This window comes from Anser anser (genome assembly GCF_964211835.1).
Source record: "Anser anser genome assembly, chromosome: 4".
Taxonomy (NCBI): Eukaryota; Metazoa; Chordata; class Aves; order Anseriformes; family Anatidae; genus Anser; species Anser anser.
In genome coordinates, this window is record NC_139724.1 from 75,587,137 (window position 1) to 75,605,089 (window position 17,953).

At 47.2% G+C, this 17,953-nt stretch overlaps 1 protein-coding gene across 1 annotated transcript in view; it reads left to right on the top strand.

The window, feature by feature from the left end:
• Positions 1–16,962, top strand: part of ADRA1D (adrenoceptor alpha 1D) — a gene marked incomplete at its 5' end in the record, with an annotated part of 43,953 nt that extends 26,991 nt beyond the window's left edge. The window contains one exon of the mRNA XM_083835476.1: positions 13,140–16,962. Coding sequence (XP_083691602.1) covers positions 13,140–13,708 — 569 coding nt within the window. The 3' untranslated portion in view covers positions 13,709–16,962. The remainder of the gene's footprint in view (positions 1–13,139) is intronic.
• Positions 16,963–17,953: the final 991 nt, after the last annotated feature.

A 17,953-nucleotide genomic window follows, 5' to 3' on the forward strand; every position in this document is an offset into this window, starting at 1 on the left:
TATGCCCTGAGAGCTTATGTCCTAAGGGCTTGAGGAGCTGGGGCAGTGTTGTGTTTCTGCTTATATTCAGGCAATTTAACATATTGGATGCAGGAAAAGAGCAGGTCTGCACTGTAGGGAAGCCGTGTCCTGTCTCAGAACAAATGTAGAGTCTCTACCCAGGGTCAGATTCATTGCACAGGGCACACAGGTGACCTCTTTTCACAGCCCAAGAGACCTTGGGGTCCCACTGGGAGCTCCCCACTGGATCTGCAGGTTCCCTGCCTTTAGACAGCACTGCTACTGGAAGTGCACAAGCAAAGTAAGGTATACATGGCGTGTTTTTTTATTCCCCTGACACGTGGAACCATCAAAATCTCCTCAGACGGAGGTGGCAAATGAAAAATAAGTTTGTGATGGTGGAAGAAGAGGAGGTAATAATCAACTGGGAGAACACCGGTCTTGACAGGGGTTGTCCACAAGAGCAGCACATTCCTAAGAAGGGGTGAAAAGTCCTTTTAGGGTCATTTGCCTGGAACAAGAAGTGAATATGAAAAATTAGCATATCCAAGAGACAATTAAGAGTCAAGGACACATCAAGGCAGGGAGCGCACCCCAGATCCCACAGCTATTACTTCTGAGCAGTGAGTGAAGAGCAGAGGAGGCAAAAAGGCTTGTTTACCCAGTGAAAAGGCGAGAGAGAGGCAGGAAAATATCTCAGGGGATGCACGCAAATTGCCATGAAGATTGAATGCAAATTTCCATCCTTTCCCTTCAGAATCAGAGATTAAAAAAGAAGCAGCGATAGGGCAGAGATGGAGCAGGAAGCATGTCAGTGGAGAACGAGCCTCATCACCGTAATGAGGCTCTCTGAGACACTCATCTCTTCTCAGCAGAGATCCTGTTGCCCTCTGTAGGCATTTAAACCACGCACTGCAGCAAGGTTCTTGCATTCTCTCTCCCCAGATTTCTCCATAAGACTCCAGGTGGCTGTAAAGTTTGAACAAAGCCACCATGATGGTGGTGGGGTTGCTGCCACTTTTCTTCCCAGCATCTCCGTTGTTTGTCCCGGGTTCATCTCTGATGCTAGGACAACCAGCTAGCCAGTTCTTTGCATCTTGTGTCGTTTTACTTTCTATTCAGCCATGACATCCAGGTGGATGTCTCAGATAAGAAATGAAAAAAAAAAAAAATGATGGCTTGGGTTTTCTGGGCTTGTCACCTCTTCCCACTGACACGTTGTGACACCATTGTGCATGGTTATCCCATGCCACCAGCTCTCCTGGAGACTGCTCTGGTCTGGGCACGGCCAGTTCTCCCCTCCCGTGATGCGGTGTGGCCCACAGTTACTCCCATCCACGTATTGCTGGATCACGAGTCCTGGCATCCTACAAACCTTGTGTGTGTCACGGGTGTGCAGGAATGCCCCACTCAGCACTGGGTATCGAATACCCTTCTGGGGACTGGTTTTCCCACAAAGCACAAAGTGATGTCCCATGGTCACGCCAATGCTATCAAAAGGGATCAGGGGTAAATTCATTATCCATATTCTTGGCATTGCCACAGCCAAACCCTCCCAAGCAGAGATATGCATGCATATACATCTCTTGGCTCTGCTGCCCACCAAAAATCTTGGCCAAAGATTTTCGGCCAAAATCTTGCCGGGGTCCCTGCTAGCAGCCAGGGTGCCCCTCAGTCACAACCTGATCCCTTACTCTGTCCCTGCTCACTTTACCCAGAGATACAGTTTAAGTGTACAGCCGCTGCACAAACAGATAAGGGATGCACAGCCGCTCACATCAGACAGCTGACATGAGCCGCACCACGGAGACGGGGGCAAGGACTGAGCTGGAGGATCAGGAGGGGTGTCCTTTGCCAGCGACTGATGCAGCACTAAGCCTGAGATCTTATCCCTTCGATTTAAGGGCTTCAGAAACTGTTGGGAGCGATGAGGATGTTGTTATCTCGGCATTCCACTTGTATTTTTGGAGCCCTGTTACAGTGACCCATTGTTTTCTTGTGGGTGAAAAAAAAAAAAAAAGAAAAAAAACCTCTTTAGGGAGTGTAATGCTTTTAGAGCTTGGTATCAGCTGAAAGGCAGCTTTAGGGTTGGGGGAGATATAAAGCAGCTCTCTGCTGTCTCATCTGAATAACTTCAGGCTGGGGAGAAGGAAATACAAACTTTTTTTAAAAGTTTTGCTTCTTGTCAGAAAAGCAAGCGATGAGAAACTGCAGATTTTGCCATGCAAACCAACCCCAGAAGGGCTGTGCCTTGCAGCTTGGTGCGGAAACAGGGCTTGTGTCAGAGGATTTTCCGCACCAGGCTTGACAAGAAACACGCAATTGCCTGGCTGGTCATGAATAACCACTCCCGAGCCTACACAGCCAGTCCGGATTTTTGACGAAGGCTGAAAGTACCGACCTCCCCCAGCCTTTCTTCCCCACCCTTTCCTCCATGGCGTAACAGCGCGCAGCTCTCCCGAGGATGCTGTTCAGCATCCTTCACAGCCCCGGGATGGGGCACGGGCTGCGAGCGGTGCGGTGCCAGGCTCCATGGCCGGTGACGTGCTGTCTGCTAGATTCTGATATAAACACAATGTCCTTGGGACCGGCACGGTGGAAAGGCACTGAGGAAGCTCCCACACCTCCTCCGATAGCGTGTTTGCTGAGCGCTGGCGTCCCGCCACCAGCGAGTTCTCCATGAGCTTTGCCAGCAATCAGCTGAGAACAGGTTTCCACCTTTTAGGTCAATAGTCCCGTCTCTATTTGTGGCCGGGTGACGTTCGCCCACCCAAGGTGAGATCTTCTCGTTCCACAATGTAAGTTAAAATCAGGGCTCATGAATTTTGCTCTGGGGGAGAATTTTTCCTGTGTGGGGTTGAGCCCAGTGAAAAATTGCTTTTTTCCTTTGTGCGGTTCAGATCTGGCCTCAGTGTATATAAAATGCCATGTGTTCCCAGCAGGATTCAGCCCTTCCAAAGCCTACCCCACAGCCAAATCTGATCTACATATTTACGAGCTTGTAAACAGGACAGGGCGGGTGAGTTCACATTCTTAGAAAACGAAGTGCAGAGAAAAGAACTTCTGAGTTGGAAAAACAAAGAGTAGTCTTGGGACCGACCCAGCACACACAGTGGTTTTTCCAAGACTCGGATGACTTGCTTGGGAATCATTCCTCTCCATTCCTTTTCTCCGGGATTTCCCAAGCTTGCCATTTAGTTGGGAAAAAAAAATAATATACGTTCTCAATATTTCTTACAATAGTGGAGGTGACACCTTGATAGAAAAGGGACATTTCATCTTGGAGATGGGTTGAAGCCAGGCTTTTCATGGTAGCCACAGAGGGTCAGCAGTTATTTGCAAAGGAAAGTTTCTGAAGGTGCTTAGGGCTATTGAGAGGAGTTGCACAGAGGAAGCCAGCTGCAGTGCTCAGCACAAAGTGCCATTGCACTTGCCAACAAATGCAAGAACGAGTGGTCTAGAACAGTGGTTCCCAAATTGTGGCCTCCAGACCTTGATGGTTCATGAAGGCTTGGTAAATGGATCATGGAAAACAGATTATAAGGGAGCCACGCAGTCTGCAAAAACTGATGAGGATTAACAGTCTTTGGTTCCGAAAAGCTGGAGAACAACTGGTCTAAAGTCCTGTGCTATGTTCATTCACTATTTATAGATATCGAAGCACAGAGGTCTTTGTGGCAAGGGCTGAAGAAACATTTCTTGAGTCTTCTTGCAAAAGAGCTTTAATGACATTCCATGAAATATATGTGTCAAACAATTTATCAGAGGGATAAATCATAGCAGCGACTCTACTAACTTACCCACCTTGCTGGGAAGTTTGTCATCATAATACCTCAGGTTTTCTCAAGTTCTTTCTTGTGGTGAATCTTCAACAGATCCCTCCTGAATCCTTTTTGCTGTCTCTCTTCCTTGATTATGGGGGACCTTTCTTGGTTCCATATGTATTCAGCTAAATTCTCTGCTCTCTCGACACTGTGCTTTCATCTCTCTAAATTACAGCGCTGATGACCATAAAGTTCTTGTTGATTTCTTCAAAATAGTGCACGAAGGGAACATGGTTTTAGTTGAAAAAGTCATGCAACATTTCCTAACATTGATTAGATGTCACACTAGTGTGAGGTTTATTGGGAACCTCTTCCAGCAAAGACTAAAAACCAGATTCATTGGATTACTGATGGAAGCTGGTCAGGACCCCAAAGAAGCAGAAATTCCCCCAAAACCCACACAACCTCCTTTTGCAGGGGGGTTGGACAGATAGAAATATGAAGTCTATATTCCTAATGAACCCCATGTTGAACTTCACCTCCACTTCTCATAAATCCCATGTGAGAATTTACATTCCTGTATATTTCTGTTTGACTGTGGTCCATTGGGAGGGAACAGAAACCCTCAGCAGGTGCTGATGACAGTGATGCTCTGTGTGGATGGGTTGCTCCTACTTGTGCTGCTTGAAAAGGGGGCATTCAAGTCAAATTTTGTGCCATGGGGTGAGGAACAGCAGAGAGGGGAAGGGGGGAGGATGTTTGGTTGTAGTTGTGATGACCTCCTGTGTTCCTGAACCAGCTGCCATGAGGCTACAAAGCATGGAGCTATTGGTAGCAACTAGCAATAGGCCAAGAAAGATACACCAGAATGTCTAAAATGTCTCTGGGCTCCGATGTTTAACAAGTCACATCTGTGGGAGAACAACGCAAGCATCAGCAAGCTACGGACACAGCTGGCGGGCCATTAGCCCCGTGCTCCTAAGAGTTATGGCCAACCAAAAGGGAGTTTTATGCCAGCCAGCGGTTAAGGACAACGTTATCCATGCCTGAGACATCTGATGGACCAGCATCATGTTTGTGTCACTGGTGAGCCCACACAGGACTCCCACAGCAAGACCCTCGTGCTGGGGACACCCGCCCTTCGCACAAAGGAGCCGCGGAAGCGCTCCTCGCTGAATGACACGCCGATTTTTGACTTGCCCTGGAGGGAACCTAGCAACATCGAGCGGCTGTTCTGTTCATTCAGACCCCGAGCCAGATGGAAATTTTCTTTTCAGAGTCCGCTCCAGGCTTGTTTCCTCTCTTCAACCATGCGGGCAAGAATCTCACTGCGGTCTCTGTTGTGCTCACTGTAACATCAGCAAGCAAATTCCAGTCATCTTCCTGCTCAGACAGAAAGGCAAAAGCTCTTGACATGCAGCTTGGTTACCCTGACTTTTTCCTTCTCTCAGGAGACCTATTATTGCTATTTTTCCTCATTTGTATCAGGCAAATAAGAACCTTCCTGATATCTCCCTTTGGATTTGCCAAATTGGCCAGTCTTCCAGACGTGGGTTTGTTGTTTGTTTTTTTTTATTATTATTTTCCTAATTTTATTTATGTCCTTTTGCTGAGTCTCATGATTTTAAGGTTTGTTTTAAAGTCCCCTTTGGGGTTGGAGCCAGGCTATTATCTGTGAATTGTTAAGGAATAGGCAGTTGGATATACATCTATCTTTCCCAGGCGTAAGACATACTGAAAAAATACTACCTTTAAGGGAGTCTGTACAAGGTGCCAGATAAAAAAAAGAACCTACAACTTTGTCTTATTATTCTTGTGACTCATTTTTAAAGCCCATCCACCTACTGATTCTGTTGAGTTGAGCATTATCTGAGGCCCTGACCCTGCTGCCCAGTCTCTCTCCTTCTCAGCAGACGGGCCAAGCCGTCCATCTTGACACTGAATTTTCAACACATTTTAGACACTGAATTGTCCATATTTTCCACCACATTGTGAACAAAGCCCTTGTGATGACAGGTTTATCAGGTGGCCTGGGCTTAATGGTCAGCAGCAGTCTTAAAGCTTCACTGCAGGCATGGGAGAGCTAACGGGCCAACTTTGTCTCCACCAATGTGTAAGTCAGGTATTCAGTCCTGCTCTTCATTCCCTTCCAAAATCATCACCTTAACAATTTCAAAAGCTTTGTTATATGGAGCAGTGAGCTTGGTTTGCAGTATTCAAGGCCAGTTATTATTTCAAAGTGTCTCTCCCTTTGCTCTGCCTGGCCCTGCCTGATTCAGGTCCACAGAGCTCATCCTGAATATCAGGAAGCAGGGAAAAACTCTCAGTCCCCATCCTTCTAACAAACATGGTTTAAAATGATGGCTTTATGATCATGCCACAGGGCTACAGATTTGGAAATCATGGGAATCCATTCTTGGATCTTCTACAGACCCAGGGCTCTGTATGTCAGCTACTGTTCAGTGGCAGTCTACAGTCCCTAATAGTAAATTAATTATTTTTTCATTATTATGAGCAAGACATTCTTCTTTATAGATCCTTAATAAAAGATGGAAAGCAGCATATTCAGTTCAGGGTAACAAAGCTTTTTGCATGGTGTTTGCCCAACGGTTCCCAGCAAATCACTACAATTTTCTCAGGAACAAAGCTAACTACCAGGAGTCAGACACACTGCTAAAAAAAGTTTACAAATCCCAGACGACGGTCCCCCAGAGCAAGAGCTGTAGCGTAGACTAGAGCAGACTGTGTACTTTACAGTCCCTGGCACAAAGCCTCTCTTGGCCCCGTGCAATGCCCCGGTGGTCCTACAAAATAATTACTCTCTTGCAGGAGTTGTGAGTCTCTGGTAGAGCAGGAGGTGTTGTGTGGCAGCTCACCAGAGTGGATCTTCAGTCTTAAAGAGATGCTTTACATTGTATGCCCTGTGATGTGGCACGAAGGCATATGAATGTAATTAAGGGTGCAGAACCTGCTGGGGCAATGTTCAGGGAATATATAGTCAAGTCCTGGTGGCCTTTTGAGAGCAGTGCCTGGAGTGAACTGTTCCCTGGACACAGTTTGTCCAGGCAGATCTAGCTGGAGCATGCTAAGCAAATTAGCACTTTGCACAATCTAAGACTTGAAAACGCTTGTTGGGTTTCTGTGAGGTAGCAGTGTCAACGTACCTGTGTGACTGTCTGTGCCACCCTTCACCACCATGGGAGGTTCACTGATGAAGCAGTCCCTATCCTGCACAGGAGGGACGCATGAAAAGATTTCAAGACTCCTCCTAAAACAGGAGGAGGCCACCAGATTCCAGTGGCATTAAGGGTGAAATTCATCCACAGTAATGTTGTATGCCCATAACATGGTGTCTTCCCAAGAACCAAATGTCTGGGTCCAGACAGCAGAGACTGAGTGTGATTCACCTGGCCAGTAGGGGTTTACACTTCAGGATGAGGTGGACTGCTTCATCCTTTCCATTGGCAGTACTGACTAAGCCGCTGAGTGTAAGAAGAGACCAGGGACCTGCTTAGATAACTAAACTATCTGCTTAGATAACTAAACTTAGTCAGATGAATCAATTTTCAGGCAATTTGATGCCTTGGAAACACCCTCATGGTGGTGATGGCCCTTAGTGGTCCTGATTCACAGCACTGTTTTGAGAAAAGCCCCAGTGCAGACTCTGAGGGGAATGAAGCACATTTCAGTCAAGTTGCTACCAGTGTGGTGTAATTTAGAGGAAAGCTATGGAGACGTCACCAGGATTGTACTGCCAAGAGGTTAGGGGGCATGTTCAGGGACTAGTGAATTAGACCAGTAAATATCAGAACAGGGCTCTGCCACATTATGATTCTCTTGCTGACGGGCAAACTGCACTCAGTCCTCAAATTTGAGATGCTATTGAAAATAACAATGTTTTCCAGAGCCCTCAGCCCCCACAAAGCTGGCATCTTCTGCCTTTGCAACTTTCCAGCTGCCCTCAGCCTTAATGCCATGCTTTCCTGGGCCCCAGCACATTTACACTGGGTACCAGATAGATTCACCCTACCATGGGCTTTGGCGTTGCTGGAGCTCTCCAGGAGGAGACAACCATCATCATGGGACAAAGCAATGCAGCAGTGGGCAGGGAAGGGGTGGCTTCTCCGTGCTTTTCTTCCCAGCAGGGTCAGGGTGCAGAAGTTCGTACGAGCAGGCATGCCTACATGCAGAGATGCACACAAGCAGCTCGGGAGGGTTTTCGTTGGCGTGACAGAAGCTGGGGCTTATCTGCAGCTTGTTTATGGGGTCGGGCCACAGCTGGAAGGCTCGCAGGCCTGAGGAATTCCACCCGATATCCCAGCGCCATCGTCCTCCAGGGAAAATGCCGGAGTCACTGCGAACACGCTGTCCTCCTCCCAACGCCAAGCAGCTCTTGGATCCATCCTAGGAGGGCAGTGAACTCCCCCATCACTCCAAGATATGCCACCAGCTAGCTGCAGGGAGGCGTTAACCCTCTAGAGACCCTGACTTGCCCACGGATGCCCAAAGGAAGTTGTCAATTGTGGATGGAGGAGAAGGTCACGAAAAACTGGCCAGAAATCGAGACTCCCAGTCCCACACGTAGGCAGAAATCCTTGCTGATATCCAGCCCTTTTTCCCATCCCTTGGCAGCCACGTCAGAAATAGCATCCTTCATGGAGGTCCAACAAGGAGATGGCGAGGTGGGGTGCAAGCTGGGTAATGGGTAGAAAGTGGCAGCTCATGGTTGCTTTGGATGAAATTTAATTAACATACTTTGTGAGAGACAGAAAGAAAATAAACAAGAGGCTATGACAGTTTCTGTGGCCAGGAGCTTCAGCAACTACACTACCTTCCACCCTTTATTTTTTCTATACCAGCTGCAATTCTCTTGCCTTGCTGCTCTGACACTTCCTGAGGGAGTTTCAGTTCCCTCCTGAGCTTTGAGGCTACATTCAGGAGAAATTCAGCTGTCCCACGGGCCTAATGCTATGTATGAATTTCTGGAACTTCCTAACTCATGAATAGTTGGGTTTGCACCTTGGTAGATTTTTTTTTTTTTCTTTACCATGAGTTTGTCCAATCATTTTTCGAATGCTTTTAGCATCCACAGCCTCCTGCTGCAGGAACATGCTGTGAGATGAACCACCCCCTTATCTTCATTTTCAGCCTACTGCCCACTAACCTCCATCCTCGTTGTTACCCCTTGTACCGGAAAAGGTAGTGAATAATAGTTCTCTATTAACACATGCATGCTCTAACTCTCCATAAGCTATTTGTATCCAGAGCCATTCCTCATACAAAGTTCACACCAAGCAACAGCAAGGCCCTTTCTCAGCCTGAGTGTTCCTGCTGGTCCTTGAATTTCCATTCATGATGGCAGAGCACTGGGGCATCTCTTTGGCTCTTTGGCTCACCCACCTGCTCTCACGTCTGCAACAGTTTTGTGTCCTGGACTATTCGGGACACGCTGTAAAAGCAGGGACCTTTTAAAACAAAGATGCTCCTGCCAACTGCGGCAGAAAGCAAGCCTGCTCACAGATTCTGGCTGCGTACTGGGAGCCAGGGCCAGAATTTAGATTGGACTGGATCCACTTTCACTTGTGCATTTGTCTTTTTTTCTTGTTTTGCTTTATTTTTTTGTGTGCAGAACACTGGGACCAGCAACTCTCTAAACAATCCAGTGATATCACCTTCGACTGAGTCATGGAGAGGGCAGGGTGGAGAAGTGCAGACAGGGAAAGATCACGAGATTGTGCTAGCTTAAACAGCCAAAAAAAAAAGGGGGGGGAGGGGGGGTATGTGTTTGGGTGCATGAAGAGGAGATTGCACCCACTAGTCAGCTTGTTACAGGGTTGGGGACTTTTGCCCCAGACTCAGAGGTTTGTAGTTAGATGGTTTTTTTTCTCAGATATGAGCAGGGTGACAGGAAAAAAAAACTATGTAGGCATATACACAGCAAACAGGCACACATACACTGTAAGAAAACCAAATAAATTGATTTTTTGCCTTCAGAGCGCAGCGCATACCTTATTGGCTCAAATTTTGTACCACCAAAAAAAAAGAAAAGTAAAATTTGATCTGATCACATGTAGACTGTGACTCTGGTCACTTTGCATGGCAGGGACAAGCTTTCCCTAAGAATTCACCTTCATCTTTCTGAATTTCTTAATCCTCCTGCAGATAATTACCAAGGGCTAGAGCAGGACCTGCAGTCCTTGTTCAGATCTCCAACATGAGTACAAAGGCCCAGCAAGATTTGAAATGACCTTTTATAAAATGCCCTATGGACTAAATCTCAAAAAGAACTTTTAAACCCCCAGCAGTATTGTTATAAAAAATGTATGTATTAGGAGAAAGAAAAGTTCTCAGCAGGGTGTCCGGAGCCTCTCTTGACCAGGCAGTGGCAAATATGAGAGATGAGGCTCTTCCTGGGAGCATCCTACACCAAGATACAGCTGGGATTTCAAAAACTGCACTGTGGCACAGGTCCTATGACATTTGGGCTCCGTGTTCTGCTTTTGATAATGCCCTGTTCTGTCTTTGATATTTTTCGGGCTGGATCATCAAAATGTGCTCATACACTGACTGATCAGGCTAAAGTGCTGATGTATCACTCCCCATTTCTATATCTGAAGTTTTATTCCCATTTTCTCTTTCTGAACCTTGGAAGTATCTGTTTCCTGAGCTCTTCAGGTGCCCATTACTCTGTGCTTTCTTCCAGGCATCCCAACATCATCCATGTTCCTACAGAATCACCACTACATAACCCAGTTCATAAACCCTCTATCAAAATGTCATTGTGTGCTTGTGTGTATGAAAGCAAGGGCTAATGCCTTTCATACGTTACTCATTCCCTAAATAAGACCCCCAAACTCTCCCTTAAGATCTGCTTCCCATTGCCTACCAAGACAGTTGGATGTTCCAGCATGTACAAAGTCACCAGCCAGTGACCTATTCTGGGGACTCCCTGCCCACTTTTTTCATCCCAGTGTGATTGAATGAGGAAGCAATGGATGCACTCCGTACACGTCTCTTCCAAGGGGCATGCTTATTTGCATGGTAATGAGGATGGTAATGAGCCCCTTGTCTTCAGATGCACACGAGGTTCTAGAGGGTGAAATGTAGCCAAAGCTGAAATTCAAGGAAGTCATGGCTGTGCTTTTTCCCAGTTTGTCTTTTTTATCTGGATGCTAAAACAAAGAACGTTGTACGGAAACTGCATTGTGCAATGAAGCACTAAACACTAGATGTAAATTATTATTTTAACAGCCAACAGGCTGTTTAAGCAAGCACCAATCTCTTAAGTAGCCTGGCTCAAGCAGTAATCACTAGCTTCATTTCTAAAGAGTTTCTTCTTTTATTTGCTTTGTTACCATAGCTTTTTCTTTTCCTCTCTCTCAAGTTAAAATACATGCTACATAAAGCCACAGCTCCTCTAGGAACGAAAAGCACTGCAAATAGGGTCCACAACAACACCATAGAAGAGCTGAGGGTAATAAACCCCATTCTGCAGTGGGTAAACTGAGGCACAGAACCTCTCCACTAATAAAGGTATGAGTGGGATTACATGCATGATGGGCTCCTTCACCTGTCTTGGCCCCAGATGCTCACACTGAGGACAACACAAGGTCTCCCTGCAGTGCTGAGAGCCAGGGAGCCCCTTGCAGGTAGCACATGGCCTAGGAGGCTGGTTTCCACTAGGATGGAGCACGGAGCAGCCCAGGCAGGAAAACACACACAGCTGTTATTGCTGAGACCTGAGACTGAGAAGAGGAATTGATGCTGGTCTTAGAAACCCACCGCTGGTCCTAGGAAGCCACCGCTGGTCCACATTGTATCAGGATGGTGTGGGGGTGTGCTGGAGGTGGGCTGTGGGCTGCACAAGGAAAGGAGAAGTCTCAAAACTTTGGCTAGGTGGAGAACAGGAGACATTAATAAAATGGAGATTGCCCCCAGCACCTCTGGGGTCTTTAGCTCCTGGCGAACCAAACACTCGGGGTAGCGTTTCTGCTGTGGTTGGAATTCAACACGGTGATTCAAGCAGCCTAGCACCAACCTATAAATCTCAGCCCTGTCCCAGAAGGAATAAATCCCTTTAAGCAAACACAGCCACAGCGGGGGCACTACATCCCCGGCACTACTTCTCTGTTCAAAACTGTGGGCTCCAACACCAGGGGCTGCTGCTCATTACTCCGCAAACGCCATCCATCTCCGTGCTGGCCCCGGGTCTTTTCCATGCAGAGACATCAGCCCTGCTGGCTGTCCTTATTCAGTGCCTCCTGCAGCACATATTGACACCAGCATGTGCTCCAGCCCTTTGACTTGAGTTGGCCTTCGGCAGATATTTAAGCCACACGTCTGCATATGTGTTTTTCCTCCCTAAGCATCAGAAAATGCTGAGATCTGTCTGCGATGGGGTAGCCCACGTACCTGACACACTGAGTCTGGCTGCAGACTCTGGGCTGATTAGGAACGGGTGTAGGAAAGCTTTGCTGAAATCAGAGCTTTGGGTTTCCTGGATATTGGGTTTTCTCCAAATAAATAAATAAATAAATAAGGGGGAAAAAAAAAAAAAGTAAAAAAAAAGAAAAAAAAAAGAAAAAAAATCACTGGGGAGCTTTAATGCAGTCTGTGGAAGTTCAGAGCCTCGGTCCTGAATTTCTGGCTCCTGGCACCTGTTTTACTGTTTTGACACCAGGCTTTTGAGCATGGGGAAAATAATAATGATATCCAGAGCTAATGTTATTTACTAAAATACAAATTAACGCTCAGTCACATGGTGGCATGATTTGTCATCCAGAGCTAAAATTAAGAGAAATTAAGGCTGAGTCAGAAAGTTATTTCAGATCTGAGTAAGGAATGCTAAGTGACGGGGCCATGTGGGAGCAACACTGACATCTTCTGGCTGCAAAAAAAAAACTCCCCATCTTTTACATCAAGAGCCAGCGGGAACCTCCAGCACAGAAGTATAAATCGGGGTTTGGGTGGGCAAAAGAGCTTTTCCAAGTAGCAGGAATTAACATAATTAACATTCATAACATAGTTTACTTCCATAACGTAATTAACAGCCTGTCTCCAAGCTCTATGGGCTTGACCTGATGGCTCACAACTGCGCTGGGTCCGTTGCTCTGAGCCCTTTTGAAGTGGGGGGGTTAGGATGCTCCTGCCAAGAGCATGGTGTTATCCATCTTTTTTGCTCCATGCTCTCCGGTCCTGCAGTGCCCAGATCTTCACTCTGGTCGCAATGGCATTGCAAGCCAAGGACCTAATAAAATCATGCCTTCAGCCTTCTCTGCAAGGCCTGCCTTCCAGACAGGGCTCTCCACCACCCTTGCTACCCTGTGCTACCATGTCCTCCCCCTTCTAACCTTATTTCTTTTAATCTCTTCCAAGGTTCTTTCTTCCCATCCCTGAAGCCCTCGGAAATGGTCTTCAAGGTCATCTTCTGGCTGGGATACTTCAACAGCTGCGTGAACCCCATCATCTACCCCTGCTCCAGCAAGGAGTTCAAGCGAGCCTTCATCAGGCTGCTCAAGTGCCAATGCCACCGGCGAAGACGTCCCATCTGGCGCGTCTACGACCACCACTGGCGAGGGGCCTCCATGAACAGCTCCGTGCGAGGCTCCGAGACGGACCTGAGGCCCAGGATCAGCACCCTGCACAGCTCATTCCTATTTAACTCCTCCTTGCAGGAGAGGGCCGGTAAGAGGCGAACGCTCAGCTTCAAGGGCTGGAAAATGCTCACTCCTTTCCAGAAGCCAGCGTCCACCCAGCTGAAGGAAAAGATGAACAGCCTTTCTAACAAAATCCGGGGCGGCTCCAGCAAAGGGGGGGTGACAGCCTCCTACAAAACGGAGGTGGAGTCTGTCTCTATTGGGATCCCTCATGACTTTACGGAAACCATTGACTATCAAACCTATGACTTAACAGACTGCTGTGGGCTGAGAGAGACAGATATCTGAAGGCACCAAGACAGCTCTCAATGGTTTCTTTAGCGGTATCTAGCAGAAACGTGAAGGGATACCACCTGTGGGTCTGTGAGGCAGACTGGAAGCAGCAATCAGGTATAAAATGCAGTTGCCCAAAGGTTGTACAAGCTTTCCCCACGGGGAGGTCAGCCCCTTCTATGGGGTTATGGGTTCCTCAAATACGAGCCAATGGCACATCCCATTTTAATGAGCTGTGGCAAGAGGGGAAGGTGTGGGGTGGATATGGCCTTAGGAAAAGAGCTGTTTCCTCCCATGGGATGGTTCTCTGTGACTTTGGAAGAAGCTGTGCAGTTAAGGGAAACCAGGACATCTCCTTTGCCTTAAAAACACCACCACAAAAGCTACTGGAAGGATTGAACCCCAACAGGTGCCAACTCTGCCTTAGCACACATGATAACATTTCCACCCAGAGGCAGCATCCCGAATGGATGTTGTGAGCAGTAGCTGGCAGCTGACCCTTTAGACAGTGGGCTGGGGGCTTGTAGGGCTACAGGGCTGAACAGGACCTGTAGCCCAAGCCTTTGCTTTCAAGGGTGAGCAGACTGTGGTATTCCCGAGCAGAGCTGGGGGATCCCGGCTCTCAGCCATTCTGTTTGCAGTGCCCACAGCTTTGCCACTTCTACGCAGCCTGGTTTTAGGCCAGAAGAGCAGTCCAGACATATACACTGATGCCAACGGGTGTGCAGGACTCTCTTCTCTAACTCCAACCTGTGACATGTTTCTCATTTCACTTTCCAGTGAGAAATTTGCAACCCAGCTTGTTCTTGGCCTGCATCTCTCTGTGACGTGGAGACACAGCAACTCCTTTTGATGTTGGCCATCCCCGGTCTTTTTCTCTCCCCTTCTTATCCCCGCTTGCTGTTTCTCTCGAACAACACGGAATAAAGATGCATTCCTAGCTGTGGCTGAGGAAGGTGGGGTGGGTGAGGCTGGGCCTGTTCCCATTACTCACAGAGCCACAGCTTAAACGGAGCTGAAGTGCAGTGGGCGCTCCCTCTAGTGGATCCATCTTCTCCCCAGTCAGGGCCAAGCCAGGGCACAAGGAAACGGTCTCAGATTGAACCAGGGGAGGTTTAGGTTGGATATCAAGGGGAATTTCTTCACGGTGAGGGTGATCAAGCACTGGAACGGGCTGCCCAAAGAAGTGGTGGGGTCCCCATCCCTGGAGGCATTCAAGAGACGTGTGGATGTGGCACTCAGGGACGTGGTTTAGTGATGGCACTCAATAGGTCAGGATGATGGTTGGCCTGGAGGGTCTTGAAGCTCTTCCCCAACCTAAAGGATTCTGTGATTCTAGACTCAGAACTCTTTTCCCAAGTGGCTTCCCCCATTCCTGACACATCAAATCACATTTGTTGGCTAGCAGCAATTACTCTTGGTTAGCGTGACCAAAAGCAGTGTTGATAAATTTAGTTTGTTTTCCCTGCTCACAACCCCAAGTGTGAGGTCCCCTCAAAAAAGTATTGTGTTCTCCTCTCAGGTCTGCAGGGAGGCTGGAGCTGTGACCGCACAGCCCACCCCAGCCAGGCTCACAGCCCCTGTGCTTTGCAGCTCAGAAAACGGGTCACCCAAACACTGCTTGGGCTCGTGTTTGGGGCACAGTTGCCATCAATGACAGACAATGAGCCCCAGAGTTTCCACAAAGAATTTTCATTAGATTTAGACACAGGCAGAGGCACAAGATGCACAGGTGTTGGAGGCGAGGTCTGGGTCTGAGGGTAAATAAAGAATAGGAACATGAAGCCCAAGGGTGGAGACACGATGCTGAGTATGTCCTGGATGGAAACTCGTCCACACCAGCACTGTCCCCCAAGCCCCTTAGGCATATTCATGAATGTGCCTACTGCACAACCAGCTAATCCTCTTAGGGGTGGCTATCAAAGGAGATGGAAGGGTCTTAGGCACAGCATGGAGAACATGACTTTCTTTCTGCTGGTCATTAGTTTTAAAGGGAATCAAAACCGAGGAAAATGTATACTTCTTTTCTTTTCTACTTTCTTTCATGCTGGGACATTCAGAGTGGGCCCTACCTCAGCACCCATAACACCCTCCTGCCTTTTACTCAGTGCAATGGACTCTGAACTGGATGCACAAAGACCTGCAGATTTTGTCCAAATATTTTCCTCCTAGCAGTTAACCCCAACAAGACATATGGGCTGCACTGCACTGGGCACTGGGGAGAGGGCAGCTCAATTTAACAATTGCTGGCAAGCCGCTCATTCCCAAGAATGAGTTGAAATTACCTCTTACACTTCTCCCTGGTCTTTTAAATTTCCTTCTTTCTTTTTTCCAATTTTGAAATATTTATATTTACAACCTCCAGTCCCTTGAAATCATGAAGAAGGGAAAGAAAGACTAGTTCGGGGTTTTTCTGCCTCTCCATCCCAATCCTTTACAGACCTACACGAGAGAAAATGAGGATAAAGTCTGTTTAAGCACACACATGCATATTATATACCTACTTCTCACCTAAGCCAGGGCCCTTCTTTCATTTAGCACCTTGCATCTGAAGAATCCATGCCAGGACTGGAATCTGTACATGCAGAGCTTCATTTAGGGGAATTGGGGCTGCCTTTGCTGGCAGGGGGAGGACAGTGTTGTACAAAATACACCCTGAGTATCTAAGCTTGTGCTTTTCCCTCTGAATCCCATAATTTCTGAGCTCTCCCAACTTTGGAAAAATAGGCTCAGACCTTCAGGAAACAAATTCGATCTGACCCCGTAGACTTTTCTGGACAGCTATGTGTGTGACCCACGGAGGGTACGGCCCCATTTCTCCAAGTTCACCAAGCAGGCCATTTCCCAAAGCCCCCGTCCCTTGGTTACCCAGCAGCTCTCACCTCATCGTGCCGGCTTTGTGTCCCTATCGCATCGCCAGACCTTGCTGCTTCGACGAGCCGAGTGTTGAGGATGGTGAAGAGCAGCTTCAATGCCAGGAGACTCACGAGTCCCATCCGAGGAGGAAAGAAGGTCCCCGTCCGCCTGAGCTGGACTGCAGTTGGGTTGCATTACTATTGTTTACAGTGTGTATATAAGTGTACATTTCCTTTAGCAGACATTGGAATTTTTTATGTATAGATTTTTATTTTTCATCCACAGACGTATTTATTAGCTGGAGTATTTCTGTTTTGTGATTCAAGTAATGTCAGATTGATGTAAGCTCTATGAAACAGAATGCACATATTTTTGTTTATTTGTACCAAATACATGCACAAACCCGTCTAAAACATTCCCATGAACTGTGTCTGATTTTTTGAACAGAGATTGTAGGGGATGAGGGAGGGAGGGAGGGAGGGAGGAAGCAAAACCTGCATGTTATCAGCCCTTGTGTTTTTCTCAAAGGATTTTTTTTTTTAATTACACAAAGTTTATTCCCATGTGTAAGAATTTATGACAAAAAAAAATCAGAAAATTATATTCTCTGCCTCATGCCACACAGGGGTGAAGGGGTTGCACCAACTGTGTCTTCTCCCAGATACAACCAGGAGGGATATGGATGCAGCCATGAGCCACAGGAGTGGAGAAGGGCAAGAGGAGGGGAGGTTATTGTGTGAGTTATGGTCAGGAGCAGGTCTGGTGAAAGAATTTCCATCAGAGTAGGATTTTTAAATGAAATCTGAAATTTTAATTTGTTGAAGATTTCTTCAAAAATATCATTTTTCTTCTAAAGTCAAAATTCCATCATCACAAAAATACTACCCATGGTGAAATGGAAATAACATTTCTTATGCTCACTCTGGGTAATCAATTTCCCAAAATGCAGCCTGACAACACATCTAGATACCGGGCAGAGGTGCCTTGGGGCTGGGGATCATGGCAAGAACTCAGAGCTGGAAAGCCCAAAGGGGACAACAGGAAAAGAAGGCAAGACACCCAGCCCACAGAACCCTAGGGAAACATCATCTAACAGAGATTGAAATGCAATGAGGGGAGAAGCAGAGCTCTGAAAGCATTTTACAGTATCCCAGAAATATTTCTTTACAGTGCAAATGACTGAACGTGGCCCAAGGCTGTCTGTTCTTCAGGGACAGCTCTGGGCAGGGGAGAAGTGAGCAGTCACTGACTGCAGCTCCACAGCTCCAGGAGAAGATTGTCCTGGCCTCCCCACGTATTTTTTGTGTGTGTGCATGGTTGAGTCAGATTGATGCTGAGGATGCTGTGTCCTCTTGTGAGCCCACAGAAAAAGATGCTCTTGACTGATGCCACTTAGATTTTTCT